This window comes from Podarcis filfolensis (genome assembly GCF_964270895.1).
Source record: "Podarcis filfolensis genome assembly, chromosome: 18".
NCBI classification, from domain to species: Eukaryota; Metazoa; Chordata; class Lepidosauria; order Squamata; family Lacertidae; genus Podarcis; species Podarcis filfolensis.
Genome location: NC_139622.1, coordinates 6136118 through 6153446, shown reverse-complemented (window position 1 = coordinate 6153446; position 17329 = coordinate 6136118). Strand labels below are relative to the sequence as shown.

At 47.4% G+C, this 17329-nt stretch overlaps 1 protein-coding gene across 1 annotated transcript in view; it reads left to right on the top strand.

Annotated features, from left to right (window-relative positions):
* The window catches only part of ZBTB7A (zinc finger and BTB domain containing 7A), a 59437-nt gene extending 42369 nt beyond the window's left edge, over positions 1 to 17068 (top strand). The window contains exons 2-3 of the mRNA XM_083594661.1: positions 1056 to 2254; positions 10447 to 17068. Of these exons, the coding sequence (XP_083450787.1) occupies positions 1071 to 2254; positions 10447 to 10903 (1641 nt within the window). The 5' untranslated portion in view covers positions 1056 to 1070 and the 3' untranslated portion in view covers positions 10904 to 17068. The remainder of the gene's footprint in view (positions 1 to 1055; positions 2255 to 10446) is intronic.
* The last annotated feature ends 261 nt before the right edge of the window (positions 17069 to 17329 follow it).

The window sequence follows — 17329 nt, the reverse complement described above, 5'->3', positions numbered from 1 at the left end:
AGCAGCAATCCCTCTTGCTGTTCTGGCTTCTGGGATAGCTGCGCAGCCTGCATTCGCTCCATAAGACGCACACACATTTCCCCTTACTTTTTAGGAGGGAAAAAGTGAGTCTTATAGAGCAAAAAATACGGTAGTTCGTCTCGGGGGTCCATACTTATCCCGAAATGTCCGTATCCGGAGGCGCCACTTCTGCGCGCACACGCGGCCAATAGAGTGTTTCTGCGCATGCGCAAAGCATTTCTGCGCATGCGCGCGCGACGAGACCCGGAAGTATACACTTCTGGGTTTGCCGCATTAATAACTCAAAATTACAATACCCGAAGACCCGAGGTACCACTGTAATTGCATATTACTTACACCAAATATACCAAATTTGCACAATGTGTTGTCTTCCAGATGCATCATTTTGGTGGGGTTTTTTTTTGTTAAAATACAGAGCAGTATTAGGTCTGGTTATACAGTATTTTTTGCCCTATAGGACGCACTTTTTCCCCTCCAAAAATGAAGGGGAAATGTGTGTGCGTCCTATGAGGCGAATGCAGGCTTCAGGAAGCTATCCGCTAGCTGTGGGAGACACACCTCTCCCACGGCTAGCGGAGAGCTTGCCGGCACCCAGAAGCTTGGGGTGCGCTGAGCTCAGCACGCCCCAAGCTTCGGGTTTTGCGCAGTCCTCCGCTAGCCGTGACCTTGCCAAGTCTATGTGTTCACATAGTTTTGCCACGCTCTTACTGATGGAATTCCCAATTTTATTTTGGTAGTTCCTCACCTATAATACCTTTAAAAAGGCCTCTGGTTTTTTTAACAAAAGTTATCTTAAACATTTTCTCTGGCTCATTATATATCATTTCCCAGAAGCCACCTGCGGGGGGGAGCAGGCTCTAGCACTGTTTGACGGTTTCTAGCACCGTTTGACAGTTTCTAGCACCGCTTGACGGTTTCTAACACTGTTTGACGGTTTCTAGCACCGCTTGACGGTTTCTAGCACCGTTTGACGGTTTCTAGCACCGCTTGAGGGTTTCTAGCACTGCTTGATGGTTTCTCTTTCCTCTCCCCAGCCCCCTGGTGTCAGCATGGAGGGCGGTGTGGACGGCCCCATCGGAATCCCCTTCCCCGACCACAGCAGCGACATCTTGAGCAGCCTGAACGAGCAGCGGAACCACGGCCTGCTCTGCGACGTGGTGATCCTGGTGGACGGGCAGGAGTTCCCCACGCACCGCTCGGTCCTGGCGGCCTGCAGCCAGTACTTCAAAAAGCTCTTCACCTCAGGGCTGGTGGTCGACCAGCAGAACGTGTACGAGATAGACTTTGTGAGCGCCGAGGCCCTCTCGTCCCTGCTGGAGTTCGCCTACACGGCCACCCTCACCGTCAGCACTTCGAACGTGGGTGAGATCCTCAACGCCGCCACGCTGCTAGAGATCCAGGCGGTCAGGGACGTTTGCACGGATCTGCTGGACAGGAAGATTCTGGCCAAGCACGACCAGATGGACACAGTAGATCAAATTGATCAAAGGAACCATCTCAGAGCGAAAGAATACCTGGAGTTTTTTCAGAGCAACCCCATCAACGGGCAACAGGGCACGTACCCGTGGACCAACCCGGACTTGAGGGACCTTCAGCGGCTCGGCTTCCGGGGCTCGGAGGTCAAGGAGGAGCCAGACTGCAACGGCTTGGACTTCTACACTCAGGCCGCCCTCAGCGACAGACCAAAGGCGAACGACGGCGACCCCGACGGCAAGATGTGGCTGGACGCCGAAGAGGCCAAGGCGGCCGCCGCCCAGGGACCCTTGTTCCCCGCCTCGCAGAACGGACAGTACGGCGGGCACGGCCTGGCCACGGTGCCCGGGGAGGATGAGGCGGCGGCTCAACTGGACCAGCAGGAGGCGGGGGGCTCCCCCGCCTTCGTCCCCGGGGAGGGCGAGGAGGCGGACCCCCGGGAGGTGGACGGCCTGGCCGCCAGCACCCTCCTGCAGCGGATGATCAATTCCGTGGAGCGGCAGCAGCTGGCCGAGGACGACCGCAAAGACGACGACGGAGTCATGGATTATTACTTGAAATACTTTAGCACTTCCCAAGAGGGGGGCGAGTACCCGTCCTGGTCCCACAAGTCGGAGAAGAAGATCCGGGCGAAAGCATTCCAGAAGTGCCCCATCTGTGAGAAGGTGATCCAAGGGGCGGGCAAACTCCCTCGCCACATCCGGACCCACACGGGAGAGAAGCCGTATGAATGTAACATTTGCAAAGTTCGGTTTACGAGGTGAGCACGGGGAGAGGGGGCGGGCTGGGGGCGGGTCCGCAGTGTTGCCCCCCTCCGGAAGATCCCAGTCCTTACTACTGTGAGAATATTATTTATCGTTCGTTCGTTCTAAATTTTCATAAATTTATACACTGCTTATACAAGGCGATTTGCGAAAGATGAAACAGTAAGATCGAGGGGGGGGTTGCAGCGGCGCTTTGCGACATACGAAGGTTCAAATACAGTGGTACCTTGGTTTCCAAACGTGACCTGTTCCGGAAGACCGTCCGAGTTCCAGAAACGGAGGCGCAAAATGCGGCCCGCAAATTTAACGGAGAAAGTGGAGGAAAATAACATACGCTCAGCGGAAGCCATTTTGACTTCCGAGGCGCGTTCGAAAACGGAAGCGTTTACTTCCGGGTTTACGGCGTCCGAGTTCCGAAACGTTCGTAAACGTTCGAAAACCGAGGTACCGCTGTACTAAAATAGTTTGCAACCACCACAACTTTTCTAAGCATCTGGGTAGGCTTGTCTAAGCAGGAGAGTGGGCGCGGTGAAGGCTTGCTCTCAATAAATCGGCAGGGAGTTCCGAAGGGGAGACGCCACACGAAATGCTTGGAAGTGAATTTCAGATAGGCCTGAATTACGTTTCTTGAGGTGAGTGGTGCTGCGTTTCGACCGCTTTTCCTGCCTCCCAGCTAGATGTCGATGTCTTTCTATGCATATTCTGCTCTAGGAGGCTCGGTTGGGTAAGAATCAAGTACGGTCTAACCTCGGTTGTCGAACGTAATCCGTTCCGGAAGACCGTTCAACTTCCAAAACATTTGACAGCCGAGGTGCGGCTTCCGATTGGTTGTAAGAGCTTCTTGCACTCAAGCTGCGTCAGATGTTTGGGTTCCGAAAAACGTTCAAAAACCAGAGCATTTACTTCTGGGTTTTCGGCGTTCGGGAGGCATAACGTACAAGTACCGAGGCATTCAAAAACCAAGGTTCAACTGTATACATTTCCAGAGTTAACACAAAATACACAACCTCTGGTCAGTGAGCCACCATAGCTGCTAGAGGGCTGTGAAAATTTGTGTCCCGGGCTATTCAGAGTCTTCTAACCATGTACTAGCTGAAACCAAAGGGGCGCAAGGCTTGTCATGTGTGATTCCACCTCCCACCCCCCAGTTCTCCTACCTCACTTTTATTTAAAATGCATCTCTGGTTTATTTGTGGGGCATAGGAATTCGTTCATATTTTTTTCCAAAATATAGTCCAGCCGCCCATAAGATCTGAGGGACGGTGAACCAGCCCCCTGCTGAAAACTTTTGCTGACCCCTGATCTAAACGCTGCAGGTGGGGCGGAATTGCCAGAGATCATTTGGAACTGAACTGCGAACTGACCGTGAACTGAATTAGTTCGCTTCTCTTTGGACGTATTGGAACGTTAAAAAAAAAGGAACTTTCCAAGTTCTCTGCAGGTCGGCCGTACGAAATTTTAAGCACAGATGTGGCCAGGGAGGGGGGGTGGCATTGAAAACAGTGTGGATTTAGAGCATTGAAACGGCGTTCTCTGTTAATCCGACCTCTCGGGGGGGGGGAGGCGGGTTTTGGTGGACAAGACCCCCCCCAAATGGCCTGCTCAGGTGTGTGCCAGCGGCCTCCCAAAATGCAAGCGGATCTCTTTGAACACACCTGGAGAGGCGTTTGAAAGGTATGCTAAGATCCACAACCCATAATTTGCCCTTCCCTATCAATGCCCCAAGTTACTGGAGGAACAAAATTGCACCCAGGAAAACCAGGTAGGAAACCTCTTGCAAAAAAGTTTGTTTGTTTTTAACCTGTTGCTTTAGTTTTTGTTGTTTTTTTGTTTATTTCTTGCTCGTTATGATACGTTTTATTTATTTAGTAAAGTTTAAAACTTTGCAGTCACGTACCGAACGTACAACATAGAAACAAGATTCCAGAGAATCTCCTGGACTTCCCTCCTTCCCTTTGTGGGTCCTATTATTAATAATTTCCTCCTACATCTTTTATGATAATCCCACATCTTTTATCTCTCCATTGTGTCCAAAATTCACCATTAAACTACAAGTGTTATTTCCAATCCTACTAACGATTTTAACTGTTTACAATGGTCTTTAAGATAAGTTATAAATTTCCCCCGTTCATTATTAAAAATTTTGGTCTTCCTGATTTCTGATTCTTCCGGTCATTTTGACCATTTCTGCATAGTCCATCAACTTCTTATGCCATTCTTCTCTGGTAGGAACTTTATCTTCTTTCCATCTCTGAAAAGTTATTATTATTTCCCTCGTTATTATTAGTTGATTACATTTGTACCCACCCACTGAGCCGAGCGGGGCTTCGAACCCTGTTCTCCCAGGTCTCCCAGTCTGGTTCTCATTATAGGACACCCTGGGTATTTTCCAAAGAAGCAACGTTCCAAGCTTTGGAAATAAGAATGTGCTTAAAAGCTGGCTCTTTGTAAGCCAAAAGTCAGTGCCAGAAAATTGGTCCAGGGGCAGGAAGCTAGATTAAACATTTCTGAGGACTAGTAAGCTAGGGGGGGGCTTGTTGTGAGCTGTTACTATTTTTTATTTTTATTATTATTATTTGACTGTGGGCCCCTTAGATATACAGTTGCATCTTGGTTTTTGAACAGATTAGTTCCCAAACATTTTGGCTCCCGAATGCCGCAAACCTGAAAGTGACTGTTCCGGCTTTCGAACTGTTTTTGGAAGCCAAACGTCCAACAGGGCTTCTGCAGCCAATCGGAAGCCGCGCTTCGGTTTCCAAACGTTTTGGAAGTCGAACAGCCTCCTGGAACGGATTCCGTTTGACTTCCAAGGTGCGGCTGTATGCTGTTTCTTAGCAGGTTGCCATTTTAACTACGTTTGAAATGACAACGAGAGGTTGTGCATACGTGTATTTCACAGTATGTTTTCTGGCTAACGTGAGACAATTATTCCTCTTAAATAATAATAATAATTAATAATAATAATAATAATTTATTATTTATACCCCGCCCGTATGGCTGGGTTTCCCCAGCCACTCTGGGCGGCTTCCAACAAAATATTAAAATACAGTGGTCTGTTAAACATTAAAAGCTTCCCTAAACAGGGGTGCCTTCAGATGTCTTCTAAAAGTCTGGTAGCCGTTGTTCTCTTTGACATCTGGTGGGAGGGCGTTCCACAGGGCGGGTGCCACCACTGAGAAGGCCCTCTGCCTGGTTACCTGTAGCTTTGCTTCTCGCAGCGAGGGAACCGCCAGAAGGCCCTCGGAGCTGGACCTTTTTAAGCCACTTAGAGGTTCTCTTCCGAGTAGAACTCTGCAGCAGCCGGTCGGCTATTACTGAACTCTAGTTGCCATCAACCTGAACCAGCCAAGGGGCCAAAAATCATGGCCACGTGGAGCTAAAGATTTGGCGATGGGCGGTGTTAGAAACTCAGATATATAATCTAGGTGCCAAATGGCTCCTTCAACCAAGGTTGCAGTCGCCAAGACAGAATGTCTAGTTGCCATTTTGGGGCAAATCTTATTTTTCAAAGGATGAATGGACTGTGATTGATTCTCAGTTAAACGCCTCGCTAGTTCAGATGACAACCTTGAGTTCAGGTCAAGAGCTTAGAGAACCGCAAGATATGTATCATACAATATTGTCTCTTATCCTCGGACTTCATCTCTGCATGGCATTCTGGGTAGTCTTTTGCCGGCTGCATAATCTTTTATTCCACCCATTTTAATCTCAAATCTTCCTTCCTTTAATGCTATCTGCTGCCCATATGTTCATTCTTACTTGTAGGTTAAATTGACTATTATACACTTTAAGGCGCTCTTCAAAAAACTTCCACTCATCTCTTATCCGTGACAGGGCAGCCCTATAAATTAATTTGGTAAATAAATAGGGGGAAAGCCAAATGTCCCTTCGAGGAGGATCTGAAATATTTTCCTTGAAGCTGGCATTTCTTTTATTCTGGATTGTTAAGTTTTGATAGGGGACGCGGGTGGCGCTGTGGGTTAAACCACTGAGCCTAGGGCTTGCTGATCAGAAGGTCGGCGGTTCGAATCCCCGCGACGGGGTGAGCTCCCATTGCTTGGTCCCTGCTCCTGCCAACCTAGCAGTTCGAAAGCACGTCAAAGTGCAAGTAGATAAATAGGTACCACTCCGGCAGGAAGGTAAACGGCGTTTCCATGCGCTGCTCTGGTTCGCCAGAAGCGGCTTAGTCATGCTGGCCACATACCCGGAAGCTGTACGCCGGCTCCCTCGGCCAATAAAGCGAGATGAGCGCCACAACCCCAGAGTCGGCCACGACTGGACCTAATGGTCAGGGATCCCTTTACCTTTAAGATTTGATATTTCAATGCGTTGTCAACCACTTTGAGATTGTTTTCTTTAAAAAATAATAATATGAACAATAATAATAACAACAAATTTCATAGGGGGGAAATGGGCACCTAGACATCCTATTGTGGCAACCACAGCTTCTAACACTGCCCATTTTGGATCTGTTAGATCTGCTTTGCAAAAGTGGTAGGGAGTGTTGTGGCTGATTAACCTTGAAAAAAAAGAGGCATAGCTGTCAAGCGTCCCTTATTTGGCGGGACAGTCCCTTATCCCAGCACCATGTCCCGCTGCTGTCCCTTATTGATGATGTCCCTTAAATAAGCTACTGAAGGTAATGGGCCCTTTCTATGTCCAGCTGTGCTTTCTCAACAACAAATTGTTGCTTTTTTGTGTGTTGAATATATGCTGTATGGTCATTTATGGACCTAATAGGTATCTAATGCCATTTGCACGCAACAAAATATATATTTTATCAAAGTAATTGTTGTTCCCTTATTTTGGCTGCTGATCCCTTATTTTCGAGGCTGCTGGTCCCTTATTTTCAAATCTGTAAGTTGACAGCTATGAAAAGAGGTGGCCCTGATCCTGGGTCTGTGCACACGGCCGGATTTAGGTTTGACGAAGCCCTAAGCTACTGGAGGTAATGGGGGCCCTTTATATGTCCAGCTGTCCTTTGTCAACCACAAATTGTTGCTGTTTTTTGTGTTGAATATATGCCTATGTGGTCATTTACGGACCTAATAGGTATCTAAAGCCATTTGCACATAACAAAATAGGAGCCTACACAACACTGTTGCTGTATGTAGGTTTTATTTTATTTGGGGTTTTTAATATTATATTTTGGAAATGTACATCCAGGTTTTTTTCCCTTTAAATTTTTTGGGGGCCCCCAAGAAAGTGGGGCCCTTGTTTAGCTTATACGTAAATCCGGCACTGGCTGTTCCAGTTTTGGAGGGGGTGCAATACCGTCTTTGGGGTGGAGGAAGGAATCCTCATATGAGCTGAAGAGTCTAAATCAGTCCCTCGTGATGCTGAACGCCCTTTCTTGTTTCTCCCCACCCCGCACCCCCTGTAATGTTCTCTGCTCTTATTTTCCGCCTCTCCTCCCCTCTGGAAGGAAGAGTCCCTTATGCATTAAAAGCAGCTCTGTTGCAGCCTAGTTCATAAACTGCAGTGCATTAGGAAGATTGATGGGTGGAGCGGGGGGGGGGCAGCCTGCTGCACTCGGGGGAAGATGGCATGAAAATAACGCCGGGGAGAACCATGGAGGATGTTTTTGCCCACACTCTCCTCCCCACCCTGAATCCCATGACATGCAGATAGATGCCCCTAACAACCTTCAAAGCTGTGAGATGCACAAAAACACACTTTTTGTTTAGTCGCTTAGTCGTGTCCGACTCTTCGTGACCCCCTGGACCAGAGCACGCCAGGCACTCCTGTCTTCCACTGCCTCCCGCAGTTTGGTCAAACTCATGCTGGTCTCTTCGAGAACACTGTCCCACCATCTGGTCCTCTGTCGTCCCCTTCTCCTTGCGCCCTCCATCTTTCCCAACATCAGGGTCTTTTCCAGGGAGTCTTCTCTTCTCATGAGGTGGCCAAAGTCTTGGAGCCTCAGCTTCAGGATCTGTCCTTCCAGTGAGCACTCAGGGCTGATTTCCTTCAGAATGGAGAGGTTTGATATTCTTGCAGTCCATGGGACTCTCAAGAGTCTCCTCCAGCACCAGAATTCAAAGCATCCATTCTTAAGCGATCAGCCTTCTTTATGGTCCAGCTCTCAATTCCATACATTACTACTGGGAAAACCATAGCTTTAACTATATGGACCTTTGTTGGCAAGGTGATGTCTCTGCTTTTTAAGATGCTGTCTAGGTTTGTCGTTGCTTTTCTCCCAAGAAGCAGGCGTCTTTTAATTTCGTGACTGCTGTCACAAAACACACACCCCGCAAAACACACACCCAAAAAACCACCATTGCCACTTGGACATAGTAGAGCACCTTATTTTGCACGCAGTGGCATCTCAGGGTCAGACTGGGAATGGAAAGTCCTGTCTGGAAGCACGGAGAGCTGTTGCCGGCCAGAGCGGACCCTCCTGGTCTTGGTATAAGGAGCCAGCCTAGCACCGACAAATCTCCACGTGGTTGCAGTTGGGAACCTCGCCAGTCGCAAATTGTACCTCATTTCCTTCCCCCTATAATTTTTATAAGATTTTCTGTTTTACACATTTAGAATATTCATTTAAACAACCTTAAAATGTCAGTGACTTCCCTTCTTCTCTTTACATGGTTCATTTTGCGTATCATAAATCCCTGCGTATTTTACAGAAACCATACCATTCAGTATTCCATTATTATATCCATTAAAACTTATTTACACTGTTGAATTTATCTTAATGTTGCCCTTCTGGCTGGGTTTCCCAAGGCACTCTGGGCAGCTCTCAACAGAATATTAAAAGCACAATAAAACATCAAACTTTATAAACTTCCCTAAACAGGGCTGCCTTCAGATGTCTTCTAAAAGTCAGATAGTTGTCTATTTCCTTGACATCTGATGGGAGGGAGCCAGTACCAAGAAGGCCCTCTGCCTGGTTCCCTGTAACCTCACTTCTTGCAGTGAGGGAACCGCCAGAAGGCCCTTGGAGCTGGACCTCAGTGTCTGGGCTGAATGCTTCTTCACGTATACTGGGTCTTTCAAGGTCAGTACCAACAATTTGAATTGTGCTCGGAAACGTCCTGAGAGCCAATGTAGGTCTTTCAGGACCGGTGTTATGTGGTCTCGGTAGCCACTCTCAGTCACCAGTCTAGCTGCTGCATTCTGGATTAGTTGCAGTTTCCGGGTCACCTTCAAGGGTAGCCCCACGTAGAGCGCATTGTAGCAGTCCAAGCGGGAGATAACCAGAGCATGCACCACTCTGGCAAGACAGTCTGCGGGCAGGAAGGGTCCTGCGTACCCGATAGAGCTGGTAGACAGCTGCCCTGGAAACAAAATTGACCTGCGCTTCCATGGACAGCTGTGAGTCTCCGAGGTCCAGCTCCAAGGGCCTTCTGGCGGTTCCCTCACTCTGTAGCAAAGCTACAGAGAACCAGGCAGAGGGCCTTCTCGGTGGTGGCGCCCGCCCTGTGGAACGCCCTCCCATCAGGTGTCAAAGACATAAACAACTACCTGACATTTAGAAGACATCTGAAGGCAGCCCTCTTCAGGGAAGTTTTTAATGTGTTGACATTTTAATGTATTTTTAATCTTTGTTGGAAGCCCCCCAGAGTGGCTGGGGAAACCCAGTCAGATGGGTGGGGTACAAACAATAAAATTATTATTATTATTATTATTATTATTATTATTATTATTATTATTCATCCAAAATGACCCCCAGGCTGCGCACCTGGTCCTTCAGGCACACAGTTGCCCATTCAGGACCAGGGAGTCCCCCACCCCTGCCCACCCCCTGTCCCCCCAAAAAAAACAGTAAGGTAAAGGTAAAGGGACCCCTGACCATTAGGTCCAGTTGCGGACGACTCTGGGGTTGCGGCGCTCATCTTGCTTTATTGGCTGAGGGAGCCGGCGTACAGCTTCCGGGTATGTGGCCAACAGGACTAAGCCACTTCTGGCAAACCAGAGCAGCGCACGGAAACGCCGTTTACCTTCCCGCTGGAGCGGTACCTATTTATCTACTTGCACTTGCTTTCGAACTGCTAGGTTGGCAGGGACCGAGCAACGGGAGCTCACCCCGTCATTGCGGGGATTTGAACCGCCGACCTTCTGATCGGCAAGTCCTAGGCTCTGTGGTTTAACCCACAGCGCCACCCACACACCCATAAAACAACAACAGTACTTCTGTCTTAAATCTTCCCTCCGTAACTTTTCCTTCCTCCTCTTTCCGACGCAGGCAGGACAAGCTGAAGGTTCACATGAGGAAACACACCGGCGAGAAGCCGTACCTTTGTCAGCAGTGTGGGGCGGCGTTTGCCCACAACTACGACCTGAAGAACCACATGCGCGTCCACACGGGCCTGCGTCCCTACCAGTGCGAGAGCTGCTTCAAGACTTTCGTCCGCTCCGACCACTTGCACCGGCACCTTAAGAAGGATGGCTGCAACGGCATCCCTTCCCGGAGGGGACGCAAGCCCCGCGTGAGAGATGCCTCTGCGCCCCCCGCCCCGGCTTCCAACCCCGACGACGGGAGTCTGGCGGGCGGCGAGGAGGCCCACGAAGCGCAGGATGCGACTGCGCCGCAGGACGGCTTAGAACAGCACTTTGACGGGAGTTCCAGCGCCAAAGCGGCGTCGGGGGGTTTGAATGTAGGGGGGGCGAAGTCCGAGGGCGAAACGGAAGAACTCTCCTAAAAAACAAAAAACAACCAAAAAAAAACAACAACCCGTAACGAGAAAAAAAATGGTGTCACAAAATCTAGTTATAACTTTTCCTCCAGTTCCTCTTTTAAAATATGGGTTTCCTCGCTCTTTTTTGGGGGGGCGAGGAAAAGAATAGCCTTATAAGTCTATAATATATATATATATATCTTGTTTGTGATCTTCCCCATAATAATAGGCAGTTTGTTGTACCCCTCTCGTTAGCCGCAGATTAATTTTTAAGGTTTTTTTTTTGTTTTTCCCTGCCCGTGGGGGTGGGGGTGGGGTGTTTAGAGGAAAGTTTTGGAAACCAGGTTGGAGGGGGAAAGAGAAGGGGGGGTCTATTAAATACGAGACGAAGCTTCCAGAGTTTTTAGTTTGTTAAACGTTTTAAAACTTATACATATATATATGTGTATATATAAATATATATTATATTGGAGATTTTATCTATTTTAGCAAGCGTAATGTTCCAAAGGAACAAAAAAAAGCAGGGAGATAAATTGTGTTGGTGGCTTGAGGAATCAATGAATTGGTGGGGTGGGGGGGAAACTTCCTTCCTCTTCCTCTCCCCTCCCCCCACCCCTCCCGCCCCCACATCCTGAGGGTGCTCATTTCAGATAATGCCCATGGAGGTTTTAAGTTTTCTCAAGGGTTTTTGTTTTCTAGTGGGGTGGCAAATTCTGGAGGAAGACCTCTGGGTTCCTGGCGCTGTTCTAAACCCAAATCTCTAAACCGTTTCGGCCACTGACTCTCTGCAGGAGTCTTAGAAGACTCCTGATTTTTCCATCGCAAGTCCCGTAAATCCGTCCTTGCAAATCGACGGAGGTGGATTTCCTGTGCCTGCAAACTTAGGCCGATTCAAATTTTATTTTTCAAAAGGCTCGCGGATTTTAAAATAACCCGTTCGCCGTTCCTGCTGGGCGGCCGCAGACGGCAACCCCCTGGTCGTAAAAGGGGTGGGGTGAGGAGGCTGCGCCGGCAGCCCCCCCCCAAGGGCGTCAAGTCTAGAATTCACCTACGTTGGTAGGTGTCGAAATTATCTTGCTGGCAGCATAGAATCGTGCGGTCCCAGCGCTTAGCTTGCAAACCGCAGTTCCCAAACCAGCGGATGGGAATTTCTCCAATATCTGCTGGTTTGAGGCTATCCCCAGCCCTTATCGGCTCGCAGATTTCGAATTGTTCATCTGGTCCACGTTCGATTTGGCTTCCGTTAAAGATCTCCCCCCCAGCATTTGAGTCGTCAATTGGCCAGACTCTGCCGGAGGGTCTTATCCAACCTGCAAACAACTTTTGTCGATTAAAAGTTTGCTGCTTAGCCTTGCTCCGGCGGCGTCTTGTGTGCCCTGCGGAATGAAACCAAATTTTGTTTGCGGATAAAGTAAGTCGCCGCACAGAGAAACATTAGGCTTCCTCTACTCAGGGCTGAACCCATTTAAATTGAGGGTCATGTCTAACTCGGGCTCATTAATTTCTACTCGTGAGTAGAATTTGGCTGGAAACAACGCTTTGGGGTTCAGCAATTCGCTGCTGCAGTCCTTAAACACAGCACTGTGCCTCTTCCATATTGCATATTTAAGGGCATATTGTAACTAGACCTTTCGTTTTGCAGGCAGGAAGTTGCCCCGCATGGTCCGGCTTTCTAAAAATTCCCCCCTCCCCTTTGTGCTGACCAGGTTCCAGCCTTGATCACAAATCACCCTTTGCGGGAAACTGGAGTTCCAGCAACGCAAGGATTTTGGCTAGGCGGTCGTGGGAAATGCTCTGTTTTGAGTGCAGGAAACCTGGAGCTATTGCACCTTGACTTAAAAGCTTCCCGGCTAAAAAGAACAGGACTCTTTTAAAAGGGTTGCGGGAGCTTGCAGTGCCTTTAGCCTCTCTGCAGGGATTGCATTTTCGACCTCCTTGAGCACCTCAGGTTGGGGGGCTCCCTCCCTTCCCACCCCCGTGGGCTCTTGCCAAGAGTTATCATGGGGGTCTTGCTGGCAGAAGTGCAAAATAGGCATTGGGGGCTGTGATTTTCAAGGAGCAGCCATGAAACTGAGCTGGGGATGATGCTATAGACCCGGGCGACCTCTGTGTCCACAGTCCCCTTCCCATTTTTTATCCGGTGGGGTGCAGTTCCCTGTGCCCCCTCCCACCCTCCACTCCCCAGTCCTCCTCCCCCTTTTGGTACTATAGAAATATATATGCCTAGCACAAAAAATATCAAGCCAGGACCAGCCAACGCACTGAAATGAAATGGGGGGTTATTCAGATCGGGTCCCATCTTCCAGTTTACGCCCCCTGAGTTACTGAGATTTTACGGAGCCTCGTTTTAAAAAAATTGGAAAAGGGGGTATTGGTTTGGACCAAGGCAAGGTTTGTGGTCCAAGCTGTTTTCTGTGGTGACCCACCGAATCCTGTTTCCCCGACCAACCATCTGATGTAGAAGAAAATAGCATTCTTGATAACGCAGTGGCTGTTCTATCGTTAGGACCCTCTTAAGCTAAGAAACCAAGGACACCTTTTTATCCATTTCAGAATTTTCTAAATGCACAGTTTAAAAATAATGATTCTAAAAGAGAGATTTAAGTCGTCTTTTTTTTTTTTTTTGCAAGCACTTTTAAAGATTTTTCGTTTAATTTAAATACGAGAGAAAAGGTGAACCGTTTTGCCGAATGTAACCGAACAGGGGAGTGTGTGTGTTTGTTTGTTTGTTTGTGACGGGGAAGTGTGAGGGGGAGGAACAAAGAAAAATAAAATGGGTTGGGTGGGAAAACGTGGATGTTTTATTTAATATAGAAAAAAAAGCAATAAAAAAACCCCCCCACACACAAAAAAAAGATTAGAAACTTAAGAAGTCTTAGCACTTTGAAATGGAACGGGTACTTTGAAATCACTTTATCTTAATTTAAAAGAAATATATATATCTATATATATATATAAAAGAAAGAAACGAATATGTTTACACGTCGAAACCATCTTCTACAGAAAGAAATTTATTGTTGTTTGTTGTTTTTATTAAAATAATTCCTAAAATTGAATTTATTTTTGTAAGAGAAAAAAAAAACAAAACAAATGTATATATCTATCTATCTTATCTATATATTTGAGAGAAAGAAAGAGAGAGAGTTAAAATGAAATCCACCGTTTTGGTTCGTGGATTGAGACCAGGAGCAAAGCGAAACGTAGAAAAATAAAATAAAATCGGGAGGACTGGAGTTAATTAGATTCTGTGACACAGCAAAATTTAGAGGAATAAAGTAGCCCTCGGAAGTGATTTGCACTTCAGAAAAAAAAGACAAAATACAAAAATGGAAGCTTGAATTTTTAGGCAGGAATCATTGGGTTATTTTGTGTATCCACCCCAGCCCTCTTTTATTTTTTATTTTTTCCTTTTTATGTCTTACTGCCAGTGCTGGCCTGTCCGTTTTCTAATTGGTTTCCCCCTCATCCGGCCACAACCATCTTTCCCAGGACCACCTTCCCCAAGAAAGGAGATTTCGAGACCTTGGTTCCCACCGACCTCCCGCTCCAAAATCTGTTTTCAATTGGGTTTCGAGGGCTCCATTCGATGGGGTACATCGCAGCTTGGCTCGTATTTGTGCCGGCTTTCCTTCCAAATCCTTTGCCCCCGTCTCTTGCACAAACACCCCCCAAAAAACCCCCTCCAAATTGAAAATATGCTGTATTGTTTTTAACACTCGATTGGGAGCCGCTCAGAGCGGCTGGGGAAACCCAGCCAGATGGGCAGGGTATAAATAAGAATTTTTGTTATTTTAACAACAACAAGCTTTTAAGGACGGTTTGGATTCCAAATTCGATGTCCGGTTTCATTTGCCGTTCCTCAACTCTCGCCCCCCAAGTGCTTTGGGTCAGCGTCGCTCATCCCTCCTTTGGGAAAACAGGGTTCAGAGTTGAACGCTTCAAAGTTGATCAAGACCCAAGCGAATTGAGGGATGCAGAATGGGGAAGAAAAGCCCGTTTTTCCACGGAATATGTGTGGAGGTGAGCCTGGTTTTCGGGACCCAGAGAACAGATCTCCGCTTCCCCAGTCCGGGGGGGAAAAGCCAATTTGGGAGCCGGCAGGAAAAGTCTGGTTGGGAAACCGTGGCGAAAGATACCCAAAAGCTGGTTATCGGAAGGCAATCTGTGCAGAACAGCTTCCATCTTGGTTTCATAGTTTGGGACCGGGTTTTTATTTTATTTTTGCAAAGTCTCCAAAAAATAAAAAAATTGAATTAGGAGCAGATTCGCCTTCCGTAACAACTCTTGCAAATGGGGAGGGGAAAAAACTTTTCAAGGGTCTGTTTCTATTTTAAAACAAAAAACAAAACCCTGCAAATCAAATGGCTTTAAAATAAATCGGCAAATTTGGTGGACAAACGCCGCTTTGGGATCTTTCCATCGTTTTTATGGATCTGGCCCATTCGAAGCAAATTGGAGGAGGTCCTGGCACCTGGATGGATGTGGCCCCCATCACCGACACCCCCCCCCCAAAAAATATTTCTCTTCCATAGAGAACCTCGGCTTAGCACTGACTTAAAAAACGATTGCATATGCAAAAATTAGCGTGGACTTTGTAAATAGATAGATACATGAGATTCTTTATTGTAATCAAAAGTTGTGGTATCTCTACCAGTTTGTTTTACACCTCCTTGTTTCCATGACTGTTTATGTTTTGTGTGTATTCCCCCCCCAACCCGTCTCTCCCCCTCCCCTTCCAAAATCTCTCCCCCCACTTCAACCAAGCCACCTAGCAACCAATCAATATCCAATATTCCAGAGCTCCATCAGTCAGTTTCTTTATTTTTTTTCTCTCTCTCTCTTCAAAGTCAGGGTGTTTTCAAACCGTAGGAACAGGGTGGGTTTTCTTCTTTGGGGTTTAAATTTTTATTTTTATTTTGGGACACCTAAGAGATAGCAGCCAAATCCCTCTCTCTCCCCCCCCCCCTCCCGACGGGTCCTGTTCTGCCCAGAAAATGGCAGAAGACCAGGTGGAATTCCAAAATCTGTGTCCAGCCCCCGTGAGCATTTGAGGCTGAGGCTCCGTGCAGAACCGGGGACCCCTTTGCTGTGCGCTCCCCCCAAGTTAGCCTTTGCACAAGCCGCTGTTGCAAGCTTGGGCCCGAGGAGACGCCACAATATTTTATTTTTGCTTGGCCAGCATCCCTGTGCAAATCCTTCCTGTGCATGACCCTCTTCGTATCCCTCTCACCTCCTCCATCTCAAGAATTCCCTCCCCTAGTCCATTTCGGCCTCTGCAGAGCTTCGGCCAGGAGGGGGCCACCACTATCTAAGGCCACGTCCTTGATGCTTGACCAGCGGCCGCCACCCCCTCTTTCCCAAGGAGTCCTGCAAACTGTACGTAGTTCTGCATTAGGGGAAGGGCTAAGAAGGGGGAGGGTTGGGGATATCTCTCGAGGGAGAGTTCTCTGCGCCCTCGCCCAAACTACAGTTCCCAGGACCCTTTGGAAAGAAAGCGTAGCTGTCGCGGCGGAACCCGCCGGCTGGTTTCGCCGCGTATATACTTGTGTCCTGATCCCATTTATTTTATTTTTATTTTTCGTTTTCCTGAGCAGAGATACCGCACCTTGTTTGTTAGATGAACTTCCGCGCTGCGCGGCCCTCGGAAGGGTAAGGGGCGCGGGACGGGGTCCGATGTTCGTTGCTTGGTGTGGGGGCTAAGCTTCGAGCAGGAGTGCTGGCAACACTTTAACACAAGCCTTTGAAGCGTTTGCACTAAAAATAAAAATAAGAGAGAGAGAAAAAAAACGAGAGAAAATTATGTACCTTCTCTGTGTAGGGAGGCCTGGACCTCTGAATACATTTTGCCTTAACCTTCTTATTCCTTCTTTGTACAAGTGATCACAAACACACACACACAAACAAACACACACGCAAAAAGGACATCTCTTCGCATGCAAGGTTCCTCTTCCTCGAATCACATACTGTATATAAGGTGTTCGATTTTTTTTTAAAAAAGAAAGAAAATATTATTATTTTTTATTATTATTATTTTATTTTTTAAAAATAAGATCCAGGTTGTGGTAAAGTGTTGCCAAAGAAACTATTGGTTATATTACCGTATTTCAGGAAAAAAAAGAAGGAAAAAATGCTTCTAAAATGACATCAGCGACAAAAATAATAATAACGATAATACAGATAACAGACAAATGTTTCCCTACTGGGCTGTTTTCGTGTTTTTTCTTTCTTGAATTTCACGATCCAAAAAAAGAAGAAGCAAAAACTTAATTTATCAAATGTTAATTTCAAGTGGTTGAAGCTGTATTTTTTCCAGGGTACGTGTGTGTCTTCTACGTCGGCACCTTCCGATCTGTTTTCCCCCATTGCTGTGCTACTGACTTCCAGCCATTGGAGTTTTAGGAAAAGTCGAGTTGCTTGCAAAATGTCTGTGGGGGAGCCTGCATGCAAAGA